A 23,196-nucleotide genomic window follows, 5' to 3' on the forward strand; every position below is an offset into this window, starting at 1 on the left:
CTGCCAGGGAGTTCCAGTTCCCCATATGCAGGTAGTTACGTGGGGGAAGACTCTTTGTCCTCAGACATTAATGTAGTGCATTATTTTGAAAGCTCCTGGATTATTTGGGCGGGGCAGGGTGTATCCTAGAGTAGAACCTGGTCTATTTCATGTCATGTCATGTGAGAGGTGGGGGAGGCTAATATTGTCAGTTCAGCATACTGACTTCAGTTTGGCTAGAGTCTGATCAATTTGTAATTTAATACTATTGCTGTCCTATTTGCTGGATATTAACCTGTATTTTTGAATGTGGGTATTTTGGAGAACTATAAATTTGCTTTGAATTTATAAAAGGCAAAAGTGAATATAAAATCAAATATAAAGTTTATTTCCACAGAAAAAGCTATATAAGTTAAGGATTCATAAAAATTAGGCTAAAAGGCTCTTGAAAAGTCACTAAACTTCAGTGCTAAGTGAAAAAACCTTGAGTAAACATGTTTTGAAATAATTGCATCCAGTGTTTGCTTCTTTTTAAAAGACGATCTTAAGAGATGGCTACTAAAGTAGGCTCTTTCCATGTCACACTGTACATACTATTAGGACTTCATGAAGTTGTGGCTTCTGCCCCAGGTCTGACACTGATACCTAAACTTGTCCACATAAGCTTGAAAACAGTTTTAACTGAGTGATTCAAGTTGTACTTAACACGAGCTAAACTTGGAAGCAGATTTGTGAGCCTGTATCACTTTCTAACTGCTTTTATGTATATTGGTGTAATCCATCTTCAATTTTTTCTCTCATTTTTTCGTTTTCCCTTTTGGTTTTCCTTTTTCTGGCCTGGGATCATTAATTCCTTGGGTACAATCACAACACTTCCATCGTGGGTGCACTGAAGAGCATACTGGTTTGGACTGACTGGTCTACCTTGATCATCTCTCAACCTACTAAAAACATCACGATAGAGGTGGTGCAGTTTCTGTTTCATTATGTTTATAGCTTTGTGACACTGGGATTGCTCTCTTTTAAGGGTTTCCTTCTTTGCTTGCAAGCTACATACATCATCTTCCAGATTCAAAATTACATCCAGTTTACGCTTTCGGCAGTTCTGAGCAGCAACTTTATTTTTCCCTCTTCGTCTAATGTCACGGATGAGCGACACTTGTAAATCTGTTAGATAGTGCCTGCTTAACATGCTGTTGAAAGAATCTACAGGCATGCGGATAATTTCATCCACAGAAAAAGGGATATGCAAAGCTTTAGCACGTCGTTCATCACGGCTTAAGTTTCTGTCTGTGTCATTCAGGTATCTACTTATTTTCTGTGACTTCCCAGGCATTGAAAAAGATTCTGAAGTGGATTCTAGTGCACTTGGCTGTAAGTGGTAAGTGTGGTTATGTGATACATGTTGAAATGCAAGGTCCCCATGAAAATGAGAATCATTTCTGTCATTCATGTAACACAGCTTACTGGGCTCTGGATAGTATCCTCCTACAGCCCCTTGTAGGTCATGGTGGGAAAGGTCACTGCTAGAACTTGTAGCACCTTCACATATAGAGAGAGAAGAATTAGACTTCATAACAGAGGTGCTATTGTTACTTGAGTCTAAGGAAAGCCCAGAATCATAACCTGTTTGTTCAAGCAGCCAAGAAACTTCCATTGGATCAAAACCTGTGGCCAAAGACATTAAGTTTGTCTCATCAAGTATGTTTATATCAAGGTCATACAGATGGTCTTGGCTTAGATTCCTCATCTGATTGTCAACAAATGGAAGAAATCCTGTCAAATTAGTTCCAGGAAGGGTCTGTTCAGTGTTGGTAGTAGGAGAATTTAACTGTAGAATTTGTTCTTGTGGCTGTGAAGTCCTTGCTGCTGGATCCCTTCTAAATGTATTGTCAGAACATAGTAACATGGCCTCGTGGAGACTTACATCATGACTTATAGCTTGGCTAAAATTTACATTATAATGTGTGGGGGAATTCATGCCATCATTGATACTTCTGGGGAGAGGAGCAATATCTCCCAGTGAGACTCCCTGAAAAAGGAGAGGAAAAGTGCCGTAAATAAATAAAACTTTCAACACCAGTTCTAATACACAAAGCAGTACTTCTGGTTCTCTTTGTTAACTCCTCTATACAAATAAGGATATGCTGTTGGCTATGAATAACTTCCCTTAAATGCAGGCAACTGGCTGTACAATGTGAGCTCAAATGAGACTATGGTACAAGGGGAAAGATTAGGTCTTTGAACATCACAGAAGATTTTAAAATAGATTGTCAATATAAAAGCTGGTCTTAAATATTATCTTCCTGTTACTACTTATCCTAGCTGTTTTTATAAGCTAAGCTAAATCCACCCTGTGGACTGTCATGGAAGTACAGTGCTACCAGAGACTAATGTGTGCCTTACTTTGTCAAGTCTGTACTGTTGTATTGATTTAACATGGGTTTTATGAATTTGATTATACTTTGTGATTATTTGGAAGGGGGGAACAATGTATGGAGGAGCCTGGCGAGCTACAGTCTATGGGGTTGTAATGCGCTGCTGCTGCTGCTGCTGCGTCACATCAGTCGTGTCTGACTCTGCGACCCCATAGACGGCAGCCCACTAGGCGGCTCTGTCTCTGGGATTCTCCAGGCAAGAATATTGGAGTGGGCTGCCATTTCCTGCTCCAATGCATGAAAGGGAAAAGTGAAAGTGAAGTCACTCAGTCGTGTCTGACTCTTAGGGACCCCATGGACTGCAGCCCACCAGGCTCCTCCATCCATGGGATTTTCCAGGCACGAGTACTGGAGTGGGGTGCCATTGCCTTCTGCTGTAATGCACTAGGAACCATTAAGTATTAAAGCTGTATATCCCAGGTAAAAATGTTAACATTTACTCACAAAGAGGTCAGTGCAGATATTTTCCTGCAAGGGTAAAAGCCAAGTTTCTAATTACCTCCAGTAGATTTTCAGGCTGCGATGAAAGCAATTGAAACAAGTCTTCCAGAGAGAAAAATGCATCTGTTCCATTTTGATATCTCTGTAGAAAAAGTCATTTAAGTTAAAAGGTTAAAGTGGTTGCCTGGGACTTTTAGACAATCTAGAAAGGATAACCAAGTCATATCCAAGCTGAATTTATCTTTATTTTGGAATTTTTATAGTTCCTTTTTTAGTACTGTATTTTAATATCCTGCTTTCAACATTTAACTCAACTCTTCCTCCATTCTTGCTCTAATAATTTTCCATCAATTTTTTTGGCTTGTGTTCTTAGTTCCACATTATTTTGTCCCTCCCCAGCTAACCTTCCAGAGTGATTGAAAGGATATTGTAATTTTCAGTCAAACATGTATTTAGAGTTACCAAGATTTATCAATCTCTTTATTCACTATTGTTTCATTAAGTTTCTTGTTAAAAATGATTTCATAGTTTTCTAGAGTAGCTTCATGAACTCTTTAGTCTTTGTAATTTGGAATTATTTTGCCTTCATGCTTAGGTCAGGCTTAATATTTACCCTCAGCACTGTCTTGTGGCATTTAGTTATAAAATGACAGACCTATAGTAAACTAATCTTCCCCCTCCCCCTTCTGTTCAGTTGTTCAGTCATGTCCGACTCTTTGCGACCCCGTGGACTGCAGCATGCCAGGCCTCCCAGCCCATCGCCAATTCCTGGAGTTTACTCAAACTCATGTCCATTGAGCCGGGGAGGCCATCCAGCCATCTCCTCCTCTGTTGTCCTCTTACCCTGCCTTCAGTCTTTCCCAGCATCAAGGTCTTTTCCAGTAAGTCAGTTCTTTGCATCAGGTGGACAAAGTATTGGAACTTCAGCTTCAACATCAGTCCTTCCAATGAATATTCAGGACTGATCTCCTTTAGGATGGACTGGTTGGATCTCCTTACAGTCCAAGGGACTCGTAAGAGTCTTCTCCAACATCACAGTTCAAAAGCATCAATTCTTTGGCCCTCAGCCTTCCTCATAGTCCAACTCACATCCATACATGACTACTGGAAAAACCATAGCTTTGACTAGACGGATGCTTTGTTGGCGAAGTAATGTCTCTGCTTTTTAATATGCTGTCTAGGTTGGTCATAAGTTTTTTCCAAAGAGCAGGTACCTTGTAATTTCATGGCTGCAGTCACCATCTACAGTGATTTTGGAGCCCAAAAAAATAAAAGTCAGCCACTGTTTCCCCATCTATTTGCCATGAAGTGATGGGACCAGATGCCATGATCTTAGTTTTCTGAATGTTGAGTTTTAAACCAGCTTTTTCCACTCTCACTTTCATCAAGAGATTCTTTAGTTCTTTTTCACTTTCTGCCATAAGAGTGGTGTCATCTGCGTATCTGAGGTTACTGATATTTCTCCCGGCAATCTTGATTTCAGTTTGTGCTTCATCCAGCCCAGCGTTTCTCATGATGTACTCTGCATATAAGTTAAATAAGCAGGGTGACAATATACAGCCTTGACGTACTCCTTTTCCTATTTGGAACCAGTCTGTTGTTCCATGTCCAGTTCTGCCTGTTGCTTCCTGACCTGTATACAAATTTCTCAAGAGGCAGGTCAGGTGGTCTGGTATTCCCATCTCTTTCAGAATTTTTCACAGTTTGTTGTGATCCACACAGTTAAAGGCTTTGATCCAATCAATAAAACAGAAGTAGATGTTTTTCTGGAATTCTCTTGCTTTTTTGATCTAAGGAATGTAGGGAATTTGATCTCTGGTTCCTCTGCCTTTTATAAAACCAGCTTGAACATCTGGAAGTTCACAGTTCACATATTGCTGAAGCCTGGCTTGGAGAATTTTAAGCATTATTTTACTAGCGTGTGAGATGAGTGCAATTGTGCGGTAGTTTGCGCATTCTTTTGCATTGCCTTTCTTCGGGATTGGCATGAAGACTGACCTTTTCCAGTCCTGTGGCCACTGCTGAGTTTTCCAAATGTGCTGGCATATTGAGTGCAGCACTTTCACAGCATCATCTTTTAGGATTTGAAATAGCTCAGCTGGAATTATATCACCTCCACTAACTTTGTTCATAGCGATGCTTCCTAAGGTCTGCTTGACTTTATACTCCAGGATGTCTGGCCTTAGATGAGTGATAACACCATTGTGGTTATCTAGGTCATGACCGTCTTTTTTGTATGGTTCTTCTGTGTATTATTGCCATCTTAATATCTTCTGCTTCTGTTAGGTCCATACCATTTCATGCCCATCTTTGCATGAAATGTTCCCTTGGTATCTCTGATTTTCTTGAAGATATCTCTAGTCTTTCCCATTCTATTGTTTCCCTCTATTTCTTTGCATTGATCAGAAGGCTTTCTTATCTCCTTGCTATTCTTTGGAACTCTGCATTCAAATGGGTATATCATTTCTTTTATCCTTTGCCTTTCGTGTCTCTTTTGTCAGCTATTTGTAAGGCCTCCTCAGACAACCATTTTGCCTTTTTGCTTTTCTTGGGGATGGTCTTGATCACTGCCTCCTACACAATGTCATGAATCTCCATCCATAGTTCTTCAGGCACTCTTATCAGATCTAATCCCTTGAATCTATTTGTCACTTCCACTGTATAATCGGATTTGATTTAGGTCATACCTGAATGGTCTAGTGGTTTCCCTTACTTCAGTTTAAGTCTGAAGTTGGCAATAAGGAGTTCACGATCTGAGCCACAGTCAGCTCCAGTCTTGTTTTTGCTGACTATAGAGCTTCTCCATCTTTGACTGCAAAGAATATAATGTTTGATTTCGGTGTTGACCATCTGGTGATGTCCATGTGTAGAGTCTTCTCTTGTGTTGTTGGAAGAGGGTGTTTGCTATGACCAGTGCGTTTTCTTGGCAAAACACTATTAGCCTTTGCCCTGCTTCATTCTGTACTCCAAGGCCAAATTTGCTTGTTACTCCAGGCATTTCTTGACTTCCTACTTTTGAATTCCAGTCCCCTATAATGAAAAGGACTTCTTTTTTCCTTTTTTTGGTGTTCTAGGTCTTATAGGTCTTCATAGAACTGTTCAACTTCAGCTTCTCCAGCATTACTGGTTGGAGCATAGACTTGGATCACTGTGCTATTGAATGGTTTGCCTTGAACATGAACAGAGATCATTCTGTCATTTTTGAGCTTGCATCCATGTACTGCATTTCAGACTCTTGCTGACTATGATGGCTACTCCATTTCTTCTAAGGTATTCTTGCCCACAGTAGTAGGTATAATAGTCATCTGAGTTAAATTCACCCATTTCCCGTCTTGGGTAGTTTTCTTAGTTTTTGTTGTCCTGTCATTTCACTGTGATAGGTCTGGGACTTAATTTATTATTTACTCTGCTTGGGATTCTGTGTATCCCTTTAATCTGAGTCATAAGATCATTTTAATTTTGGAAATATTTTGGCATAAACTTTGAATATTGCTGCTTCATACTTCCCAGTCTCTCCTAGGACTTCTATTAGCAGTAATTTAGATTTTCTTATTCTATCATTGTCTTTTAGTTTTAATGCAAAAGCTCATCTTTGAGAGCTGTTTTCTATAGGAATGCCACATACCAAGTGTTTACCAACTCAGTTTTATATTTTTCCTCTTCAAGGACCAGTTTTTCTATCACTTTTTACACCTTTTCTTGACTCAGGATTCCTGACCGTGATGGTCTGAATCCACAACACGTGGTGGTCTGATTTCTGAAAGTTGGATGGACAGCTTCCTTGCTCTGTCTCCTAGCTCATGGCTAGAAGTGTCCTAGCTGTCATTTCCTAAACTAGAAGAGCCTTTATTAAAGCAGGGAACTCAGGTACCCACAGGCATGGACTTGTGATCTACTCAACCCCAGCCTCTGTCATGGCATCTGGATAGCTTCAGGTTTTGTGCCTGATTTGAAGATAGTATCCATTATGCCTCATCCAGGATTTCTGTATCTGGTGTGTCAAAGGAGTGTCTTTATATGTTAGTAAATTCACATTCATGACTTGTGCTGTGTGTAACTCCCACCCATAACTTTTTACTCAAGGGTTTTCTTTATTGAAGATTCAGATCAGCTGGACTGATTTTGTGGTGGTGGTGTTCACTCAGTCATGTCCAACTTTGCGTCCCCACGGACTTCAGCATGCCAGGCCTCCCAGCCCATCGCCAACTCCCAGAGTTTACTCAAACTCATGTCCATTGAATCAGTGTCATCCAACCAATTCATCCTCTTGTCTCCTTCTGCTTCTGCCTTCACTCTTTCCCAGCATCAGGGTCTTTTCAAATGAGTCAGTTCTTCACATCAGGTGGCCAAACTATTGGAGCTTCAGCACCAGTCCTTCCAATGAATATTCAGGACTGATCTTTAGGATGGACTGGTTGGATCTCCTTGCAGTCCAAGGGACTCATAAGAGTCTTCTCCAACACCACAGTTCAAAAGCATCAATTTTTCAGCACTCAGCCTTCTTTATGGTCCAACTTGCACATCCATACATGACTACTGGAAAAACCATAGCTTTGCCTAGACAGACCTTTGCTGGCAAATGTCTCTGCTTTAATACGTGGTGTAGGTTTGTTGTAGCTTTTCTTCCAAGGACCAAGCGTCTTTTAATATCATGATGTTGTGTATGTGGTACAAATACTTGGGTTTGCCATGTTTTCAAGGCTTTCTGTGTCTCTCTGGATATTGTAAGACATATTTAAGATAAGCTGGTGGATAGTGTTTCTTGTTCTGGAAATTACACATCCTTAGTGGGTAGCAAACTTCTTCATCAATTGGTGAAGATTTTGAATGATATTTTAAATGATACTAAGAAAGATATTAAGAAATTTCAGAAACTTGATTCATTCGTCCTGGCCAACCACTGACTAAATTTTACCTGATGGTCACAAGTGTGTGAGAACGGGTAACATCAGCACAAATCTATATTCATTCCTGAGAAAACAACCCTTAATTATGGGTAAATAACATTGTTTGCAGAAAAGAAAGCCTTAATATTTAGAACATGGAAATATGGGTATAAAGATCATTCTCTTTAAAGTGAATTATGGACTGATCCTTCAGGCTATTCAAAGAAATATCTGTCTCATTAGACCTTTTTTACCTGTTTTTCCTCTTCAGTGCCCGTCGATGGAGGCCTGAGGAGCTAACCCCTTAAAACCAGCATTCTGGTTGATTCCGCAGGAGATGGGAAGATGGAAGGAAGAAGTGACAGGGTCTCTTAAACACCCATTATCTCACTATTACCACATTACCACCTCTTATGTCCACTCTCACTGAGCTGTATTTTTCCCCAGGTTCCTTTCTGCTGTGAGGGTGGTTTTGGGTTCAGGTAGTTGCTAGTCTACAGGGGTCTCCCTATTTCTTGGTATTGTCCTTAAGCCTGCCCTTACTTCCATTACAAAGAAAATCCCCTCACTTCTCTTCAGAAGCCTATGGGCCTGTACCTTTTACTTGAGGGCCTAAATGACTGCAGTCCTACATCTTCACATAAAAGTCCTTCCTAATCTAAGTTCTGTTTTTGGCCAAGAAATCACTGTATTTTGAACAGAGGTTACTACGAATGTTAAAAAAAAAACAAGGACACATTTTCTACCTTTAAAAATATGCAACAATACATAAATTCAACTTGTCTTTAGTGAGAAAAATGTGTCTTCAGACCAGTTAACCTGTATATATTTGCGTATTTAGTTTTCATTAATAGCAGTCTAGGCTTGCAGTGCAGCTGGAAGGAAGTCACTGTTAATGAGTAAATTATGTCAGTCATCCTAAACATTCTCAAATGCCAGTGATTGAATGTGGCCACAGATAACTCCTTTCTGCTTTGTTAGAAGCTCCTACAAGAAGTGTAATTTAAACACAAAACAGAAACATGGACCTAGAAAAATGTAGCTGAGTCTGGTAATTAAGAACCAAGGCACAAATTCCACACTGTTAAGTGATTGTGTTTCTAGACAGTTTTGTCCAAACTGATGTCTGTCTGCAGTGAAATATTTTAAATTCTCCAAGGAAGCTAAATAGTGAGTGCCTGTTACCTAGCAGTGAGTGAGTTACTATAGGCAGTTCAAAAAAGGAGAAAATAAGGTCCTACTTTTCTGGGAAGCCTTGTGAAGGGGTATAATTGCAAAGACATACCCAGGAAAAAAATGAATCAACAGCATGAATGAAGTGGCAGTAAGACCAGTCTGAGGACATCTTTCGCCTCAGAAAAGATGGTCTGTGAGGCACTCAGTAAAGTGGTCTGAAATGTCTCCTTCAAAACAGACATGGTTATTTCAGTACTCACTGGCACTGATGTGACAATCCTCTGGCATTTGTGTGTGTGCGCGTGTGTGCGCATAAGGAGGTGGTGAAGCCACATAGCAAGTACACAGATTACAAACGAGCACACGGCCTGGGGAGAATACCCATGTGTAAAAGCACGCAGCTGGGCACACCTCTGCATGTTACAGCGAAATGCCAGGCTGCAGTGGGACCTCATTTAACTGCAGCTCATAAAAGGGTTGAATAGCCTGAGGTAAAGTGAAAATGGGAAGGGGTTCCTTGGGGGTGAACGCCACATCATCTAAAGACTAGCTAAAAAGGACTCAAAGAGACCACTTAGAAACATGGTGTGTTAAGGGAATACAACAGATGAGCATCCAGAGCTTGCCTGAAAAATAAGGGCAAGAGGCCAAGCATGGGCTGCAACTAGAGAAATGACTGACAAAGGAGGTGAGGTGCAGCTTTCCGGGACCAGCAGGTGCTTGAGAGGCCACTTGAGGTGGAGGTGCATGTGTACTTGAGGACACTGAGAGACTCCCAGCTGTAGGGGACTCCAGTAGGGGTCTCCAAAGAACCTGCAAAATCAGAGTGCCTAACCAACAGAGAAGTGGTTTTAAATATAGTCTGCGGTCCAGGGAAACCAGTTTCAGACTGGCAACAGTCAAGGGAACACCTTTTCTGAGCTCTTACCACCCATCACACCCTCAGCTTCAGAGAAGATGGCTGAACAAACAAGGGAGGAAGAACTGGGGAAACCCAAGAAGCAGGCCACACACACCCTTTTCCTCCCCGGCAGGCTTTGAGGTTGCAGCAGGGATAAGAGTGGGAAAACTACAGACTTGTTGAGAATTTACACTGGTTCTGTCTACCAACTGGCTGCACTGGGATAAGCAGAGAGGTTTTTGGTCTGATTATCTAGCATATGGCCTGTCCTAGATTTCACCCAGCATGTAGGGAAGAACTAGTTCCCTAAAACAGGTTAGAACAGGCTGGAGGAGTGGGGGAGTGGTGAGTGAACAGAGGGAGCAGAACTGTTTTCAGGCTTCATTCTGCCAATCATGTTATATCCAGGGTGATGTTAGAAAGTCAAGGCTGCAGTGATGATGGGCTGCCTGAGAAGGGCCAAGGCATAGTACTCTTTACCCTCCATGGGTGTTCAAGGCACAGCCCCAAATTCCACCTGGGGCAGCGCAGGGCGGGGAGCCCCATCAGGGCAAGACCTGCAAGGGTGCCACCTGCCAGGGGAAATACCAAGTGGTTAAAGCTCTCTGGAATTCCAGACCTGTCACTGCTGAGTAGAACCCAGATTAGGTCCCATGTTAAAGAAGGAAGGAGTTCAGCCTGGCTCCTGGAGTTCACCTTTCTCCACTCTCTCCGCTATTCATGAGTGTGGTTATTAGTTGCAAGTAGTCAATGAGGCTACCCAACTCCACCTAGGCCAAAGATGCAAAGTGGGCTCATGGATGCCCAGTGAGCATGGTGCACCGGAGACTGAGCGAGGATGTGAGCCCAAGTTCCAACCGGATTCAGGGTGATGTCCCTGTAGGGCCCTGTCCTTACTTTCCCAGACCTAGCCAACCTGTCTACTACTTCTGAAAGTGGCTGGTTTTGATCGAAGATTCCAGGGTTCAGGATGCCAGCCATCTCTACATCCCTTGCAAACACAACTAAATCTGCTAGCAGGTTTCTAGACGGGTAAGTGAGAGTTTAACCAGATATAACGGTCTATGGCTGATTCCTTTCTAAACCAAATAACCACATCCACAATTTTAAAAAATATGTATTTTCATATATCAAATTTACTTCTAGTAAGGCACACATATAAAATCCATTCTCAACACAAATTGTCAAAAGTCCTAAAATCTACCTTAAAGCCAAAATAGTATGGTTGGAATATTCCGACATGCTTACCTCACTTCTAGACTCAGTGGTTTTTTCTGCCTCCCAGGCAGGCTTATCTGCTACTTTATTTTCATCTTCATTCTTCTGCTGTAGTGATTTTTCCTTCTGGGTTGATGATCTTTGCTCATTTTCTTCATGCTGGGGACTGTGACTCACACCTCTTAATACCTCATTCTCCTATAAAAAGGACCAACCCCAAAATGTGCTAAGTACAAATCCACACTTTATCAAATAAGTAAAATCTTTAAAACTGTTTTGTATTTACTGCTCAGTGATCAGGAAAAAGGAAAACCCACAAGTCGAAAGCTAAGACTGACATTTCATTATTTTGGTATCAAAGAAACATTTTAATTCTGAAACAAAGGTCAGTTTTGTGTCCTGTCCTTTTCAAAAACTCACTGTGAGACAGGCTGTTCTGATCTGGATAATGTAAATTATTTGCATTTATAAACCCCCTGACTTCAAGGAGGGTAAAGAGAGCTGACTTCATTTTATACATTTCTATACTGTTTGAATGTTTTACCACAAACATGTATTTCTTTTACAATCAGGAGAAAGGTAAATAAATTTTTATTTTGAAAAAAATTTAATGATAAAAGCTTAAACTAACATCTCCATTGATATTTTCAACTATGCTTATTTATACAGATGAGTCCTTCACCTTTAACTTAGGAGACAGATAATTAAAAGGAGACAGATAATTAAAAGGCTAGAGAATTCTTCTGAACATTCAAACAGTTGCCATTTAGCATATAATATATATTCTGATACTTCCAATTACATTAAAAATTCTCTGTATACTGTTTCCCCACTAAGCTCAGCCGTGTCCAACTCTATGCGACTCCATGAACTGTCACCTGAGGGACTGTCGCCTAACAGGCTCCTCAGGAGACAGTCCATGGAGTTTTTCAGGCAAGAGTACTGGAGTGGGTTGCCATTTCCTTCTCCAGGGGATCTTCCCGACCCAGGGATTGAACCTGGGTCTCCTGCATTGCAAGCAGACGCTTTACCATCTGAGCCACAGGGAAGCCCAATGGCCCAATAACATCAAGGCCTCTTAAATTCTTTCCAAGGATCTGTTTTTAATTTCTCTCTTCCAGCAACAAAACATACTGGACTAACTCAAGGACAGCATTACTGCCCCCTACTCTAAACCATAGGAATGTTCATCTTTAAAAGGAAAATAAAAGTCAAAGAAATGTAAATACACAGATGCTAAAACAAGGAGAGAAATCAAAGCAAGAGCAGAAGAAAAAGGAGGCTAATGTGCTGATGGCCCACTTGGTTTTACTTGCTTCTCTGTTCACTGTACCAAATTCTTGACACTGTAGATGTTGGTCTTCCTACCTCAATGATCTCTTGTTCACATCCCCTATCACAAGTAGCTCGTGTGCTTCAAGACATTGCTTCTGCTACCCTATTCTCTTTTCTGTGTCAACAATACTTCCTTGTCTACTGGATAATTCCCATCAGCCTTCGAACACACAGTAACTAACACCTACATCTGTTGGATCATCGAAAAAGAGAGTTTCAGAAAAAAATCTACTTCTGCTGTATTGACTGTGCCAAAGCCTTTGACTGTGTGGATCACAACAAACTTTGGAAAATTCTTCAAGAGATGGGAATACCAGACCACCTGACCTGCCTCTTGAGAAATCTGTATGCAGGTCAGGAAGCAACAGTTAGAATGGGACATGGAACAGCAGACTGGTTCCGGGGAAAGGAGTACATCAAGGCTGTATATTGTCACCCTGCTTATTTAACTTATACGCAGAGTACATCATGAGAAACGCTGGGCTGGAGGAAGCACAGGCTGGAATCAAGATTGCCGGGAGAAGTATCAATAACCTCAGATACACACATGACACCACCCTTATGGCAGAAAGTGAAAAAGAACTAAAGAGCCTCTTGAAGAAAGTGAAAGAGGAGAGTGGAAAAAGCTGGTTTAAAACTCAACATTCAGAAAACTAAGATCATGGCATCTGGTCCCATCATTTCATGGCAAATAGATGGGGAAACAGTGGAAACAGTGACAGACTTTACTTTTGGGGGCTCCAAAATCACTGCAGATGGTGACTGCAGCCATGAAATTAAAAGACTCTTGCTCCCTGGAAGAAAAGTTATGACCAACCTAGTCAGCATATTAAAAAGCAGAGACATTACTTTGCCAATAAAGCGTCCGTCTAGTCAAAGCTATGGTTTTTCCAGTAGTCATGTATGGATGTGAGAGTTGGACTATGAGGAAGGCTGAGGGCCAAAGAATTGATGCTTTTGAACTGTGGTGTTGGAGAACTCTTGAGAGTCCCTTGGACTGCAAGGAGATCCAACCAGTCCATTCTGAAGGAGATCAGTCCTAAATATTCATTGGAGGGACTGATGCTGAAGCTGAAACTCCAATACTCTGGCCACCTGATGCTAAGAACTGACTCATTTGAAAAGACCCTGATGCTGGGAAAGACTGAAGGTGGGAGGAGAAGGGGACAACAGAGGATGAGATGGTTGGATGGCATCACCGACTCAATAGACATGAGTTTGAGTAAACTCTGGGAGTTCGCGATGGGCTGGGAGGCCTGGCGTGCTACAGTCCATGGGCTTGCAAAGAGCTGGACAAGACTGAGTGACTGAATCGAACATGTTATTGTATTTGTTTATTGTCTAATCTGTCCCACTAGAATGCAAGTTTCCTGAGGGCAGGGACTCTGCTTGATTCCTGCTGTATGCCCTCTGCCTACACCACGGCCTGGCACACAGCAGACCCTTAATAATAGCTGTTGAACAGATGAACTCCTAGATACAACATCCTGAGTTTGTATGCAATTTCTGATGAGTGAGATTCCATAGTCTTGCTCTTTTCTGCAACTGAAACACTGATTCCCATCTAAATTCAGGGAAAAAGGGAAAAGATAAGACTGGTCATCACTCTTTTAACCTCAATCTTTTGCCAAGGTTTCTTTTGTTAAGCCTTAAGAGATCTAATTCAAAATTCTAGATTCCTGAGGCAGTTAACTTTGTTTACAAATAAATTTGCTGCTGGTGGGCATAGGAACATCTAACCTCTAAATCACAGGATCTATTTTAGAACCATGAAGCAAGGTCTCCTTAGTCTGTAATATCAGAATTAATACAACACATGTAGAGAGACACATAAACTTGCAAACATGAGAATGTTATCTATGCTGCTGCTACTGCTAAGTCGCTTCAGTCGTGTCCAACTCTGTGCGACCCCAGAGATGGCAGCCCACCAGGCTCCCCCGTCCCTGGGATTCTCCAGGCAAGAACACTGGAGTGGGTTGCCATTTCCTTAATATCAGAATTAATACAACACATGTAGAGAGACACATAAACTTGCAAACATGAGAATGTTATCTATAACAATACATAAATAAACAATAACAGAGGAAACCAGTGGCTAATACCTAACGAGATCAAGCCCATAAGGAAACTTTCAGTGTATGAGAGCTCGGTAACAAAAGTCTGTAAGATGCCCTGCCTTAAAACTCGGGAGAATAATGGAAGATAGAGAAATTCTGTATGACCACAAATCACATGGCAAGAAGCAGAAAACAGGTTAAAAATCCTATTGTGTCATATAATAATGGATCATAATTCAATAAATGTGTTAAATAAAAGGACCAACAAGTTCATTTCAGTATAAACAAGTAAATGAGGAAAAAGGGAAATATCTCCCTTAGAGTAGAATGCAACTAATAAATATAGAAGGAGAATGATGGAGTTAGAAAATCATGAATGAATGCTGAAACTAGGGAATAAAAACTTGATGAAAAATAAAAATATTTAAGTAGCCTCAAAGTATCACCCCAGATTACTTTTTAATTACAAAGAGAAAAATAATAACCCTTTAGGAGAAACCCGGCAAACACCATCTAAACCAAGTGGTCAAATGTTATGCAGCAGCCTGAATGGGGTCACGGCGGGGGTTGGGGGAAGAATGTATGTGTATGGCTGAGTCCCTTTGCTGTTCATCTGAAACTATCACAACATCGTTAATTGGCTACACCCCAACACAAAATAAGCTCAAAAGAAAAATAAACCAGCGGTCAAATCTATCGTCACAATATGGCGATAAACCAAGATGCCTCCTGACACAATATGAAGGATACAATACCATTTCTGTGGTGTTTATAATCTCAATGTAATGAGGAAACATCAGACAATTCAAAATTGGGAGCCACCCTACAAAATAACTGGTTGATATTCTTCCAAAATCTAAAGGTCAAGAACTGAAAGAACTTTTCCATCTTAAAGGTGATTTAAGAGATCTGACAGTAAATGCAACATGTACTCCTGGGTTAGATGCAGACTCAGGAGAAAAAGTAGTTACACAGGATATTACTAGGGCAATAGATGAAATCTGAGTATGGACAATAGATTATAGTCTTAGATTCATGTTTAATTTTCCTGATTCTGGTTAACTGGTTATAGACCATACTAGGAAGTCCTATACATAATGGCTGCAATTCTTTCTCAGATGTTTCAGAATGAAAGAAATGTATGTGTATATAGATGTAATTATAAACAGGTAACTCAAATGGGGCCAAATGTAAACAACAGACAAATCTGAGTAAAGGATATATACTTTTTTTAAAGTTTGAAATTATATCTAACTAAAGTTATCCCCTAAAATTCCTACATGGCAAACTCATTTTGTCCAAGGCAACCACAGAAGGTAATCTCAGAAAAACTATTCTTCCATTATAATTCCTGTTAATCTGTATTTTTCCCCCCGAAGTATATACAGTCATGTCAATTGCTTTACTATTTTTCACCTCTTCCTTCTCACGATTTAAATTGATTTCATTTTCTCGTCTCATTGCTTTGCTCATGCTTTCAGAATACTGCTCAATAATGATGATGATATCGGATGTAAAGGAAAACAGTGTCGTCCCTCCACTCTCCATGGTCTACTATTTCACTTCTGACACCAGATGTGTGGGCTGTTCATACACCTAGCAGTTCTGTGACACCACCTGTGTGTTCTATAACTTAATTCAGTTCTGACACTACCTACCTAGAGGCAGCATCAGATCCCACAGGTTAAAGGCTCAGTCTCAAAACTGCTCTCTCCCTCCCTCCAGAGGTCAGTTCCAAGTCTAGGTGGTTACCTGTGCTTCCCACCAAGTGCCTATAAATTAAAGGTCCCCATAACCCTCCTCCTCTGGTGTGATTAGTTTGCTAGAGTGGCTCACAGATCTCAGGAAAACATTTTACTCACTAGATTACCATTTTATTACAAAAGGACACAACTCAGAAACAAACAGATGCCTAAAAGCAAGGACTGTGGAAAGGTCACAAGTTGTCATGCCCTGCACCACTCTCCCAGCACCTCCATGTGGTCACCAACCTGGAATATCTCCAAAGTCCTCCTTCTGGCTTTTTATGGAGGAATCACTACACAAGCATGGTTGATTGATCATTGGCTGTTAGTGACTAAACTCAATCTACAGCTGCCCTCCCTTCCCCAGAGGTCTGGGTGGGAGGGTGGGGGATTTAAAGTTCTAATCCTCTCATCATGTGATTGGTTCCCCTGGCAACAGCCCCCATCTTTAGGGGGATTTCCCAAAGCTACCTCATCAACAGAATGAAGGGACTTCCCTGGTGGTTCAGTGGCTAATACTCCACAATCCCAATGCAAGGGGCTCAGGTTCAATCTACGGTCAGGGAACTAGATCCCACATGCTGCAATTAAGACCTGGCACAGCCAAATAAATATTAAAAAAAAAAACAAAAAACAACCCTGTAAGTCAGGTGTGGTTAGAAGGGGCATGTTATAAATAGGAAAAGGTTCCTTTCACCTTCAGGGCTCTGGAACTATTTCAAGAACTGAGGACTGAGAGACCAAATATTGTAACAAAAGATGCTCCCATCACTCTCATGCTTAGGAAATTCCAAGGTCTTTGGGAGCTCTGCCACATAGGGGTCGGGGGTGGGGGCAGATGAGGACTAAATACATATTACATCACATTGTCACACCTGCCATTCTTATTTTTTACTCAATGTTTCATCAATAAGGATATCATGCAGCTTTCCTTACTCATTCACTCATTCAATCAATACATATTAAATGCCAAATAGTATACTGGATGCTGGGGATACAACAGTGAAAAAGTCTAGATTGCCTCTTCAGAGATAGATTTGAAGGGAGAGGAAGCCCCAAATACAAGTGGTTAGGGAAGACCTCTCAAGGGAGTGATATTTTAGCTGAGATCTAAAAACAGAAAGAGCTGTGTACAGAAAAGAGCAACCAATACATTCCTGTCACCACAATGGATTTGATTAGTTTCTTAATGATGGGTATTTGTCTCCAATCCTTTCTTAAAAAAGAAAAAGAATTAAATGTCCTTATGCATACTTCTTTGCACATGTGTTAAGTAAAATAAATTCCTAGAATGTATGCTAGGTCAACACATACATGCATTTTTTAATTTGATGGATTCTACCCAATGGCCCTCTGAAAATGTTTCTGGTAATTAACTTACACTCCTACCAGTAAACGTGCCAATGTGATAGATGAAAACTGGCATCTCACTGTAGTTTTAATTTCTATTCCTCTTATTATGAGTGAAGTTGAACATCTTTCACAAGTTTAAAAGCATTTGTATTTCCTTTTCTGTGAAGTCTTTGTGGTCTCTGTCCATTTTTCTGGGGTCTTTTCTACTGGGGTCTACTACTGAACAGTAGCAGCATTTTCACTCACCTTCTCCCATTCAGTCTCCGATCAACATATGTATGAAACAAGTGGCGACTATGAAGACAGTAAGGGAAGAGTCCTAGCCAGGAGTAGGGGAGAGACTTGAGACAGGAGAGAAAGCCTGAGTTCTCCTAAGGACGGAAGCATGTGGAGCAAAAGGGCCAAGGCAGGAAAAGTCACAGAGTAGGAATCTGAGCTACAGGTTATTTCTTCTTCCTCTGCAACCACAGAGTAAATCCAAGAATAGACACGGGGAGACCAGTTAGGAGGTTACTACAATAATTAATTGACAGTAGGTAACAGTCTTCCCAGATTGCCTAGTGGTAAAGAATCTGCTGGCCAATGCAGGAGACATAAGAGACCCAGGTTCAATCCCTGGGTTGGGAAGATTCCCTGGAGGAAGGCATGGCAACCCACTCTGGTATTCTTGCCTGGAGAATCCCATGGTCAGAGGAGCCTGGCGGGCTATAGTCCATGGGGTTGCACAGAGTCGGACATGACTGAAGTGACTTTAGTACACACACACACACACACACACACACACACACAGAAATAAGAGTCTGGAAAAAGGTGGTGGTGACAGAGAAGCGGAAGAATCCATGATACACTGTGTAAAATGAGACAGGGCTTGTTGATGGACTGGAAATGGGAGAGCAAGAAAAGGGAAGAAAATTTAGAATGACTACTAGATTTCTGGCTTGAATAAAGATGGTGGATATTTACAACAGCCATTAAAAAGGGAAAGTGGGAGGTCTTCCATTTTGGAAATGTCAAATTTGAGACGTAAAAAGTCAAGCAGAAATACCTGCATGAATGAAATGAGAATCTGGAAGTTAGAGCAAAGGTTTGAACTGGAAGTAAAAACTGGGAACACATCAACATAAACACACACACAGGAACTAATGAGATTCCAACAAGTGAGCACAAATTAAGAAGGGGCTCAGGACAGGGTTCTGCAGAAATGAAACATTCAGAGGTCAAGCAGAAAAGCTGGTGAGAAAAGACTCAAGACAAGAAATGAGTCGCAAGGGAAGACAGAATAGCAGTGTCTCAGAATCCAAAACTGTTTCAATAAGAATGGAATGGTTGACTGTGTTGAATGCTGCTTGGAGGCTGCACACAGTAAGGACAGGAAAGTATCCAATGGATTTGGCAATAAGAAAGCAGTGGGTGGCCTTCGAAAATTTAGGGTAGAAGCCCAATGATACTGTGTTCAAGAGTAAATGGGAGATAACAAATTGGGAACAGTATACAGACCATTCTTTCAAGAATTTTGGCTATGAAGTGAGTGGGGAAGTGGGTCAGAGCAATATTTTAAAGATGAGACGCTGGAATATGTTTGTAAGGCAATGACTGAGGAGAAAGGATAACATTCAGAAAGCTGTAGATAAAGACTCCAAAGGACAAATGGCAGGACTGAGTTTGAAAGAAAGAGAAATAAAACCTTCATTTCAGGATAAGGAGTAGAAAGTGGATACAAAACTGTATCTGAGGATTTGGTAGTATGAAGCTCTATCCTTATTTTTGAAGGGCATTTTTAAAAGTAGAAATGGATATTGAACACTAAGGTGTTTCAAAAATATCCACAAATTATATATAACACTCTTTTCTTCTTCTTCAAGATTAACCCCCCTCCTGAGTTGGGGCCAGACTTAATAAATGAGTAGTTTTTAACAAAAGGAATATTATTAGGTGGGCGTAACGGTTCAGCCCCGTGGCTTCCTCTTTGCTCTCCCTCGGATGACTTGTCCTGATGAAAGTGAGCACTCACGCTGCAAGGACATTCAAGCTTTTTACGGAGGCCTTGGCCCTTCCAACTCTACTTGGCATAGAGTTGCGGCCTCCTGACCACAGCTGTCAGTGGTCCACCTTGGAACTGGATCTCTCAGCCCCAGTTCAGCCTTCGGATAAATGCACTCCAATCACCATCTTCACTACAACCTCTTGAAACCAGGAAGGAGAACCACTCAGATAAGCCACTCCAGAATTTCTGACTCACATAATAAATGGGATAATAAATGTGGTATTAAGTCATTAAGTTTTGGAACAATCTCCTCTGCAGCAATGGATAACTAATACATCCATTTTAAAAAATGCTTTATGCATCTATATTTCTGTATGACTTGCTAGCATTTAATGTTTTGCAGGAATATGCATAAGAGTAATTCCTGGATTCTTCCTTTCTTTTTTGGTATCATTGTCATGCTGGTTTTGAAGAGAAAAGATTGGGAAGCTTTATGGAACATTAGAACTCCTCACTGGAAAGTTTGAAAGAATTCTCCTTGACCTGGGAGCGAAGAGCCTCCAGCTGGGCCTTCACAGAATGCCTCACCTACATAGGGGCCCCTCACCTAAGGTCACACCCTTCCTGGGGCACCTACATCCCAGGGCTGAGCAGAGAGAGCAGAAAGGCCTGGCCACCTCACCCATCGTGGGACAACTGTGAAGGGCCACTTACGCCCCAGTGCTTCTGGCACTGCCAACCTGCTCCAGAGCTTGACTCCTGCTTCTGTCCAAATTTGCTTTCTTGTATTCCCTTCCACAGCTGTAAATTTGAAATGTACTCCCTTAGAAACATCCTGCCCACTCAGCTTGGGCTCAGAGAGAGTCCTCTTCCCAGGGACCGATTTGTGACAGTTAAGCAATTCTATCTTGGGGCGGGGGCGGGGGCGGGGTGGGTGGGGGGTGGTGGTGGAGACACCAGGAACGCAAGACAAGGAGAGGAAGATCCAATATTATTTCTATTTAGAAAGTGAAAAAGGGCTACTGCACTTGTATACTCTGCACAGTCCACAAGGTACCACAAAAGCCTCCTGGCTAGGACAGCTCATGTCCAAAAACAGCTGAGCAAAAGAGGCCACTCCTAATCCTACCAGCTGTGACCGTGGGCCACTCTGACTCTCAGTCTCCTCGTCTGTGACATGAAGGGTAATAGTTTTAATTCATATTTTAAGGAAGTGGTTGAGGAAAAGCACTTTATACATTTTAAAATACTATGTAAACATTAATCAGTACTTTCTACTGCTTTTTGATTCTGAAGAGCTGTAATTAATGACTAACCGCTGACAACTCAATCAGAACCCCAAGAGAAAGCGACCCCAGCCCCTAGTAGCCAGTAATTACTATCTCTTTGCTTTCTTCTTTTCCTGTTTTCCTTAACTCAACGACAAGGAGCGACAGTACAAGTGTTTTACAAGCACTGTTGTATATACTGGAGATTTATGGTCCATGCTCTTAAAGAATGGGTAAGCAAAACCCATCATTAAGTTACTTTTTATTTGTGTGTAGGTAGGTGATTTTTACTCTCAGGCTGGGACTCAATTTTTAAAAAAAGGAGAAGAAAGTTTCCATGCTCACCACAGGAAGCCATCGTAAACTTGTGAGCTGGGGTGCTCAACAACCCCCAGGGACTCGCACTGAACTGGCAGCTGCTGAAAAGGCAGGCCCTCCCACCACAGCCCCGACTGCTGGCAGCCTAGCCACCCCATCCTCCGCATGGATCCAAACCTTCTCAGTTTGGGCCCCTTAGTTAAAACTGGTTTCTTCTGTCTCAAAAATCCCATGGCCTGTAGGGTTTCTCCTATGACATGGCTTCTATTCTATGTAAAATTACAATTATTTGGGTCTCTTCTTACCTACTGGGCTGTAAATAATTTTTTTTTAATTTTATACTCGAGTTTAGTTGATTAACAATGTTTGTCTCAGTTTCAGGTGGCAGCAAGACACATGTATCTCCTTGGGTCGGGAAGATTCCCTGGAGAAAGGCATGATGACCCACTCCAGTATTCTTGCCTCGAGAATCCGATGGACAGAAAGTCTGGAGGGCTACACAGTCTGGAGGGTTGCAGAGGGTCAGAAATGACTGAGCAAGTAACACTTTCACTTTTTCTATACATGTATCTATTCATTCTCAGATTCTTTTCCCATTTAGGTTATTACAGAATATTGAGTAACTAAACATCCTTGTGCTATATACAGTAGGTCCTTGTTGGGTTATCTATTTCAACTACAGCAGTGTGAACATATCAATCCCAATTCCTAACTACCCCTCTCCCACATCCTTCCCTGTTGGTAACAAGGGCTGTACCCTTCTGACACCTGTCCTCCAGCTGTTAACTCATTTTTGCCACCACAGATGAGTTAGGGAGCAGAGCTAAGCCTCAAAGGAAGGTTTTCAGAGACAATGAAGGACAGTGGAGAGGGGAGAAAGAAGCAAAGCTGGCCTCTTCTCTTTGCTGAGTCTTAGAAGTTCTGGTATCCGGCAGCATGATTTCTGACTTGGTACTTACTATCCTGTGCTGGGACCGGAAGAGGACGACGGAGAGTTTGACCCTGAAAACACTCTTTGTGAACAGTTCCGGCTGGCTTCACTGGCTGGGCCTTTCATTTAGTGATCTGGGGGAGAAGAGACTAAGACCTGCTGTGACCTTTAGGGTTGGAAGAACCTTCAAAGACAAAGAACAGTGTGGGGCCTATGAGAAGGATGACATCAGAGGGAGAGGGATGAAGGCCAAAGAATTCTGAGGCCCTGGCTCTAGGCTGGAGGCAAGCTGGAGTCATCAGGTCTAGAGAGAAACCAGGAGCCAGATAAAGAGAGACTGTGTCCTGTCTGGCCTGGGTGGTTTGCTGCAGCTGTTTATAATAATTATAGCTCACATTGATTGAGCACTCACTCTGGGCCAGGCATCACAATCATGATCTCACTGAAGTTGCCTGGCATCCCAGGTACTGCTCTTTTCTCCTTTTACAAAGGGGAAAACTGAGGCATAGGGAGGTTAAGCAACTTGCTGTTAAGTCACAGACCTGGTAAGTGACTTAACAGGGTGTGGCTGCAGGTGTTTTTACTTGACAGCCTGCTTATGGACACTGTCCTGGTTCTTGTTTGCCGCCCCCCAGGTCCCCATGTGTTCCCCAGAAGCTGAGCCCTGAACACTGTGGGGCTCCCAACAGGATTCACTGGTGAGAGGGCACAGTAGGAGGCTGGAGGGGGTGATGAGGAACAGGAGAGGCCTGGACATTTCTCCCCCTACCCAGGGCTCCGCCTTTCACTGTAGTCGCTGGGTGTCCCAACACCCCTGTCTGCTGCTGTGAGAAGTCATTCACTGAAGACTCTTCATTTCCTCTTCTGTAGGAAGAAGGGTGCCTTCTTCCTACAGGAAAGCCAACTGCACCACCACCCACGATGGCTCCCACTTGCTTCACACAGATAAAAACTGCAGACATGGGAAGAGTTCACTCCATACAAATAAAGCAAGTCCCTCTCTGAATATCAAGCAGAACAGCTGGCTACAATGCATTGTACTGATCTTATTTGGATTGTGAGTCCAACAAACCAACTGTGAAAAAATTTATCATGAGATAACTAGGGTTGAATACAAACTGGACCTTCAGTGATAACAAATTTTTGCTGATTTTTTTAGGTGTGGT

General features: G+C 41.8%; 1 protein-coding gene across 1 annotated transcript in view; it reads right to left on the reverse strand.

The window, feature by feature from the left end:
* Window positions 1–763: 763 nt before the first annotated feature.
* Window positions 764–23,196, reverse strand: part of NFE2L3 (NFE2 like bZIP transcription factor 3) — a 31,417-nt gene continuing 8,984 nt past the window's right edge. The window contains exons 2-4 of the mRNA XM_052639194.1: window positions 11,070–11,237; window positions 2,917–3,000; window positions 764–2,011 (exon numbers count right to left, since the gene is read on the reverse strand). Of these exons, the coding sequence (XP_052495154.1) occupies window positions 764–2,011; window positions 2,917–3,000; window positions 11,070–11,237 (1,500 nt within the window). The remainder of the gene's footprint in view (window positions 2,012–2,916; window positions 3,001–11,069; window positions 11,238–23,196) is intronic.

This window comes from Budorcas taxicolor, chromosome 4, assembly GCF_023091745.1.
Source record: "Budorcas taxicolor isolate Tak-1 chromosome 4, Takin1.1, whole genome shotgun sequence".
Lineage (NCBI taxonomy): Eukaryota > Metazoa > Chordata > Mammalia > Artiodactyla > Bovidae > Budorcas > Budorcas taxicolor.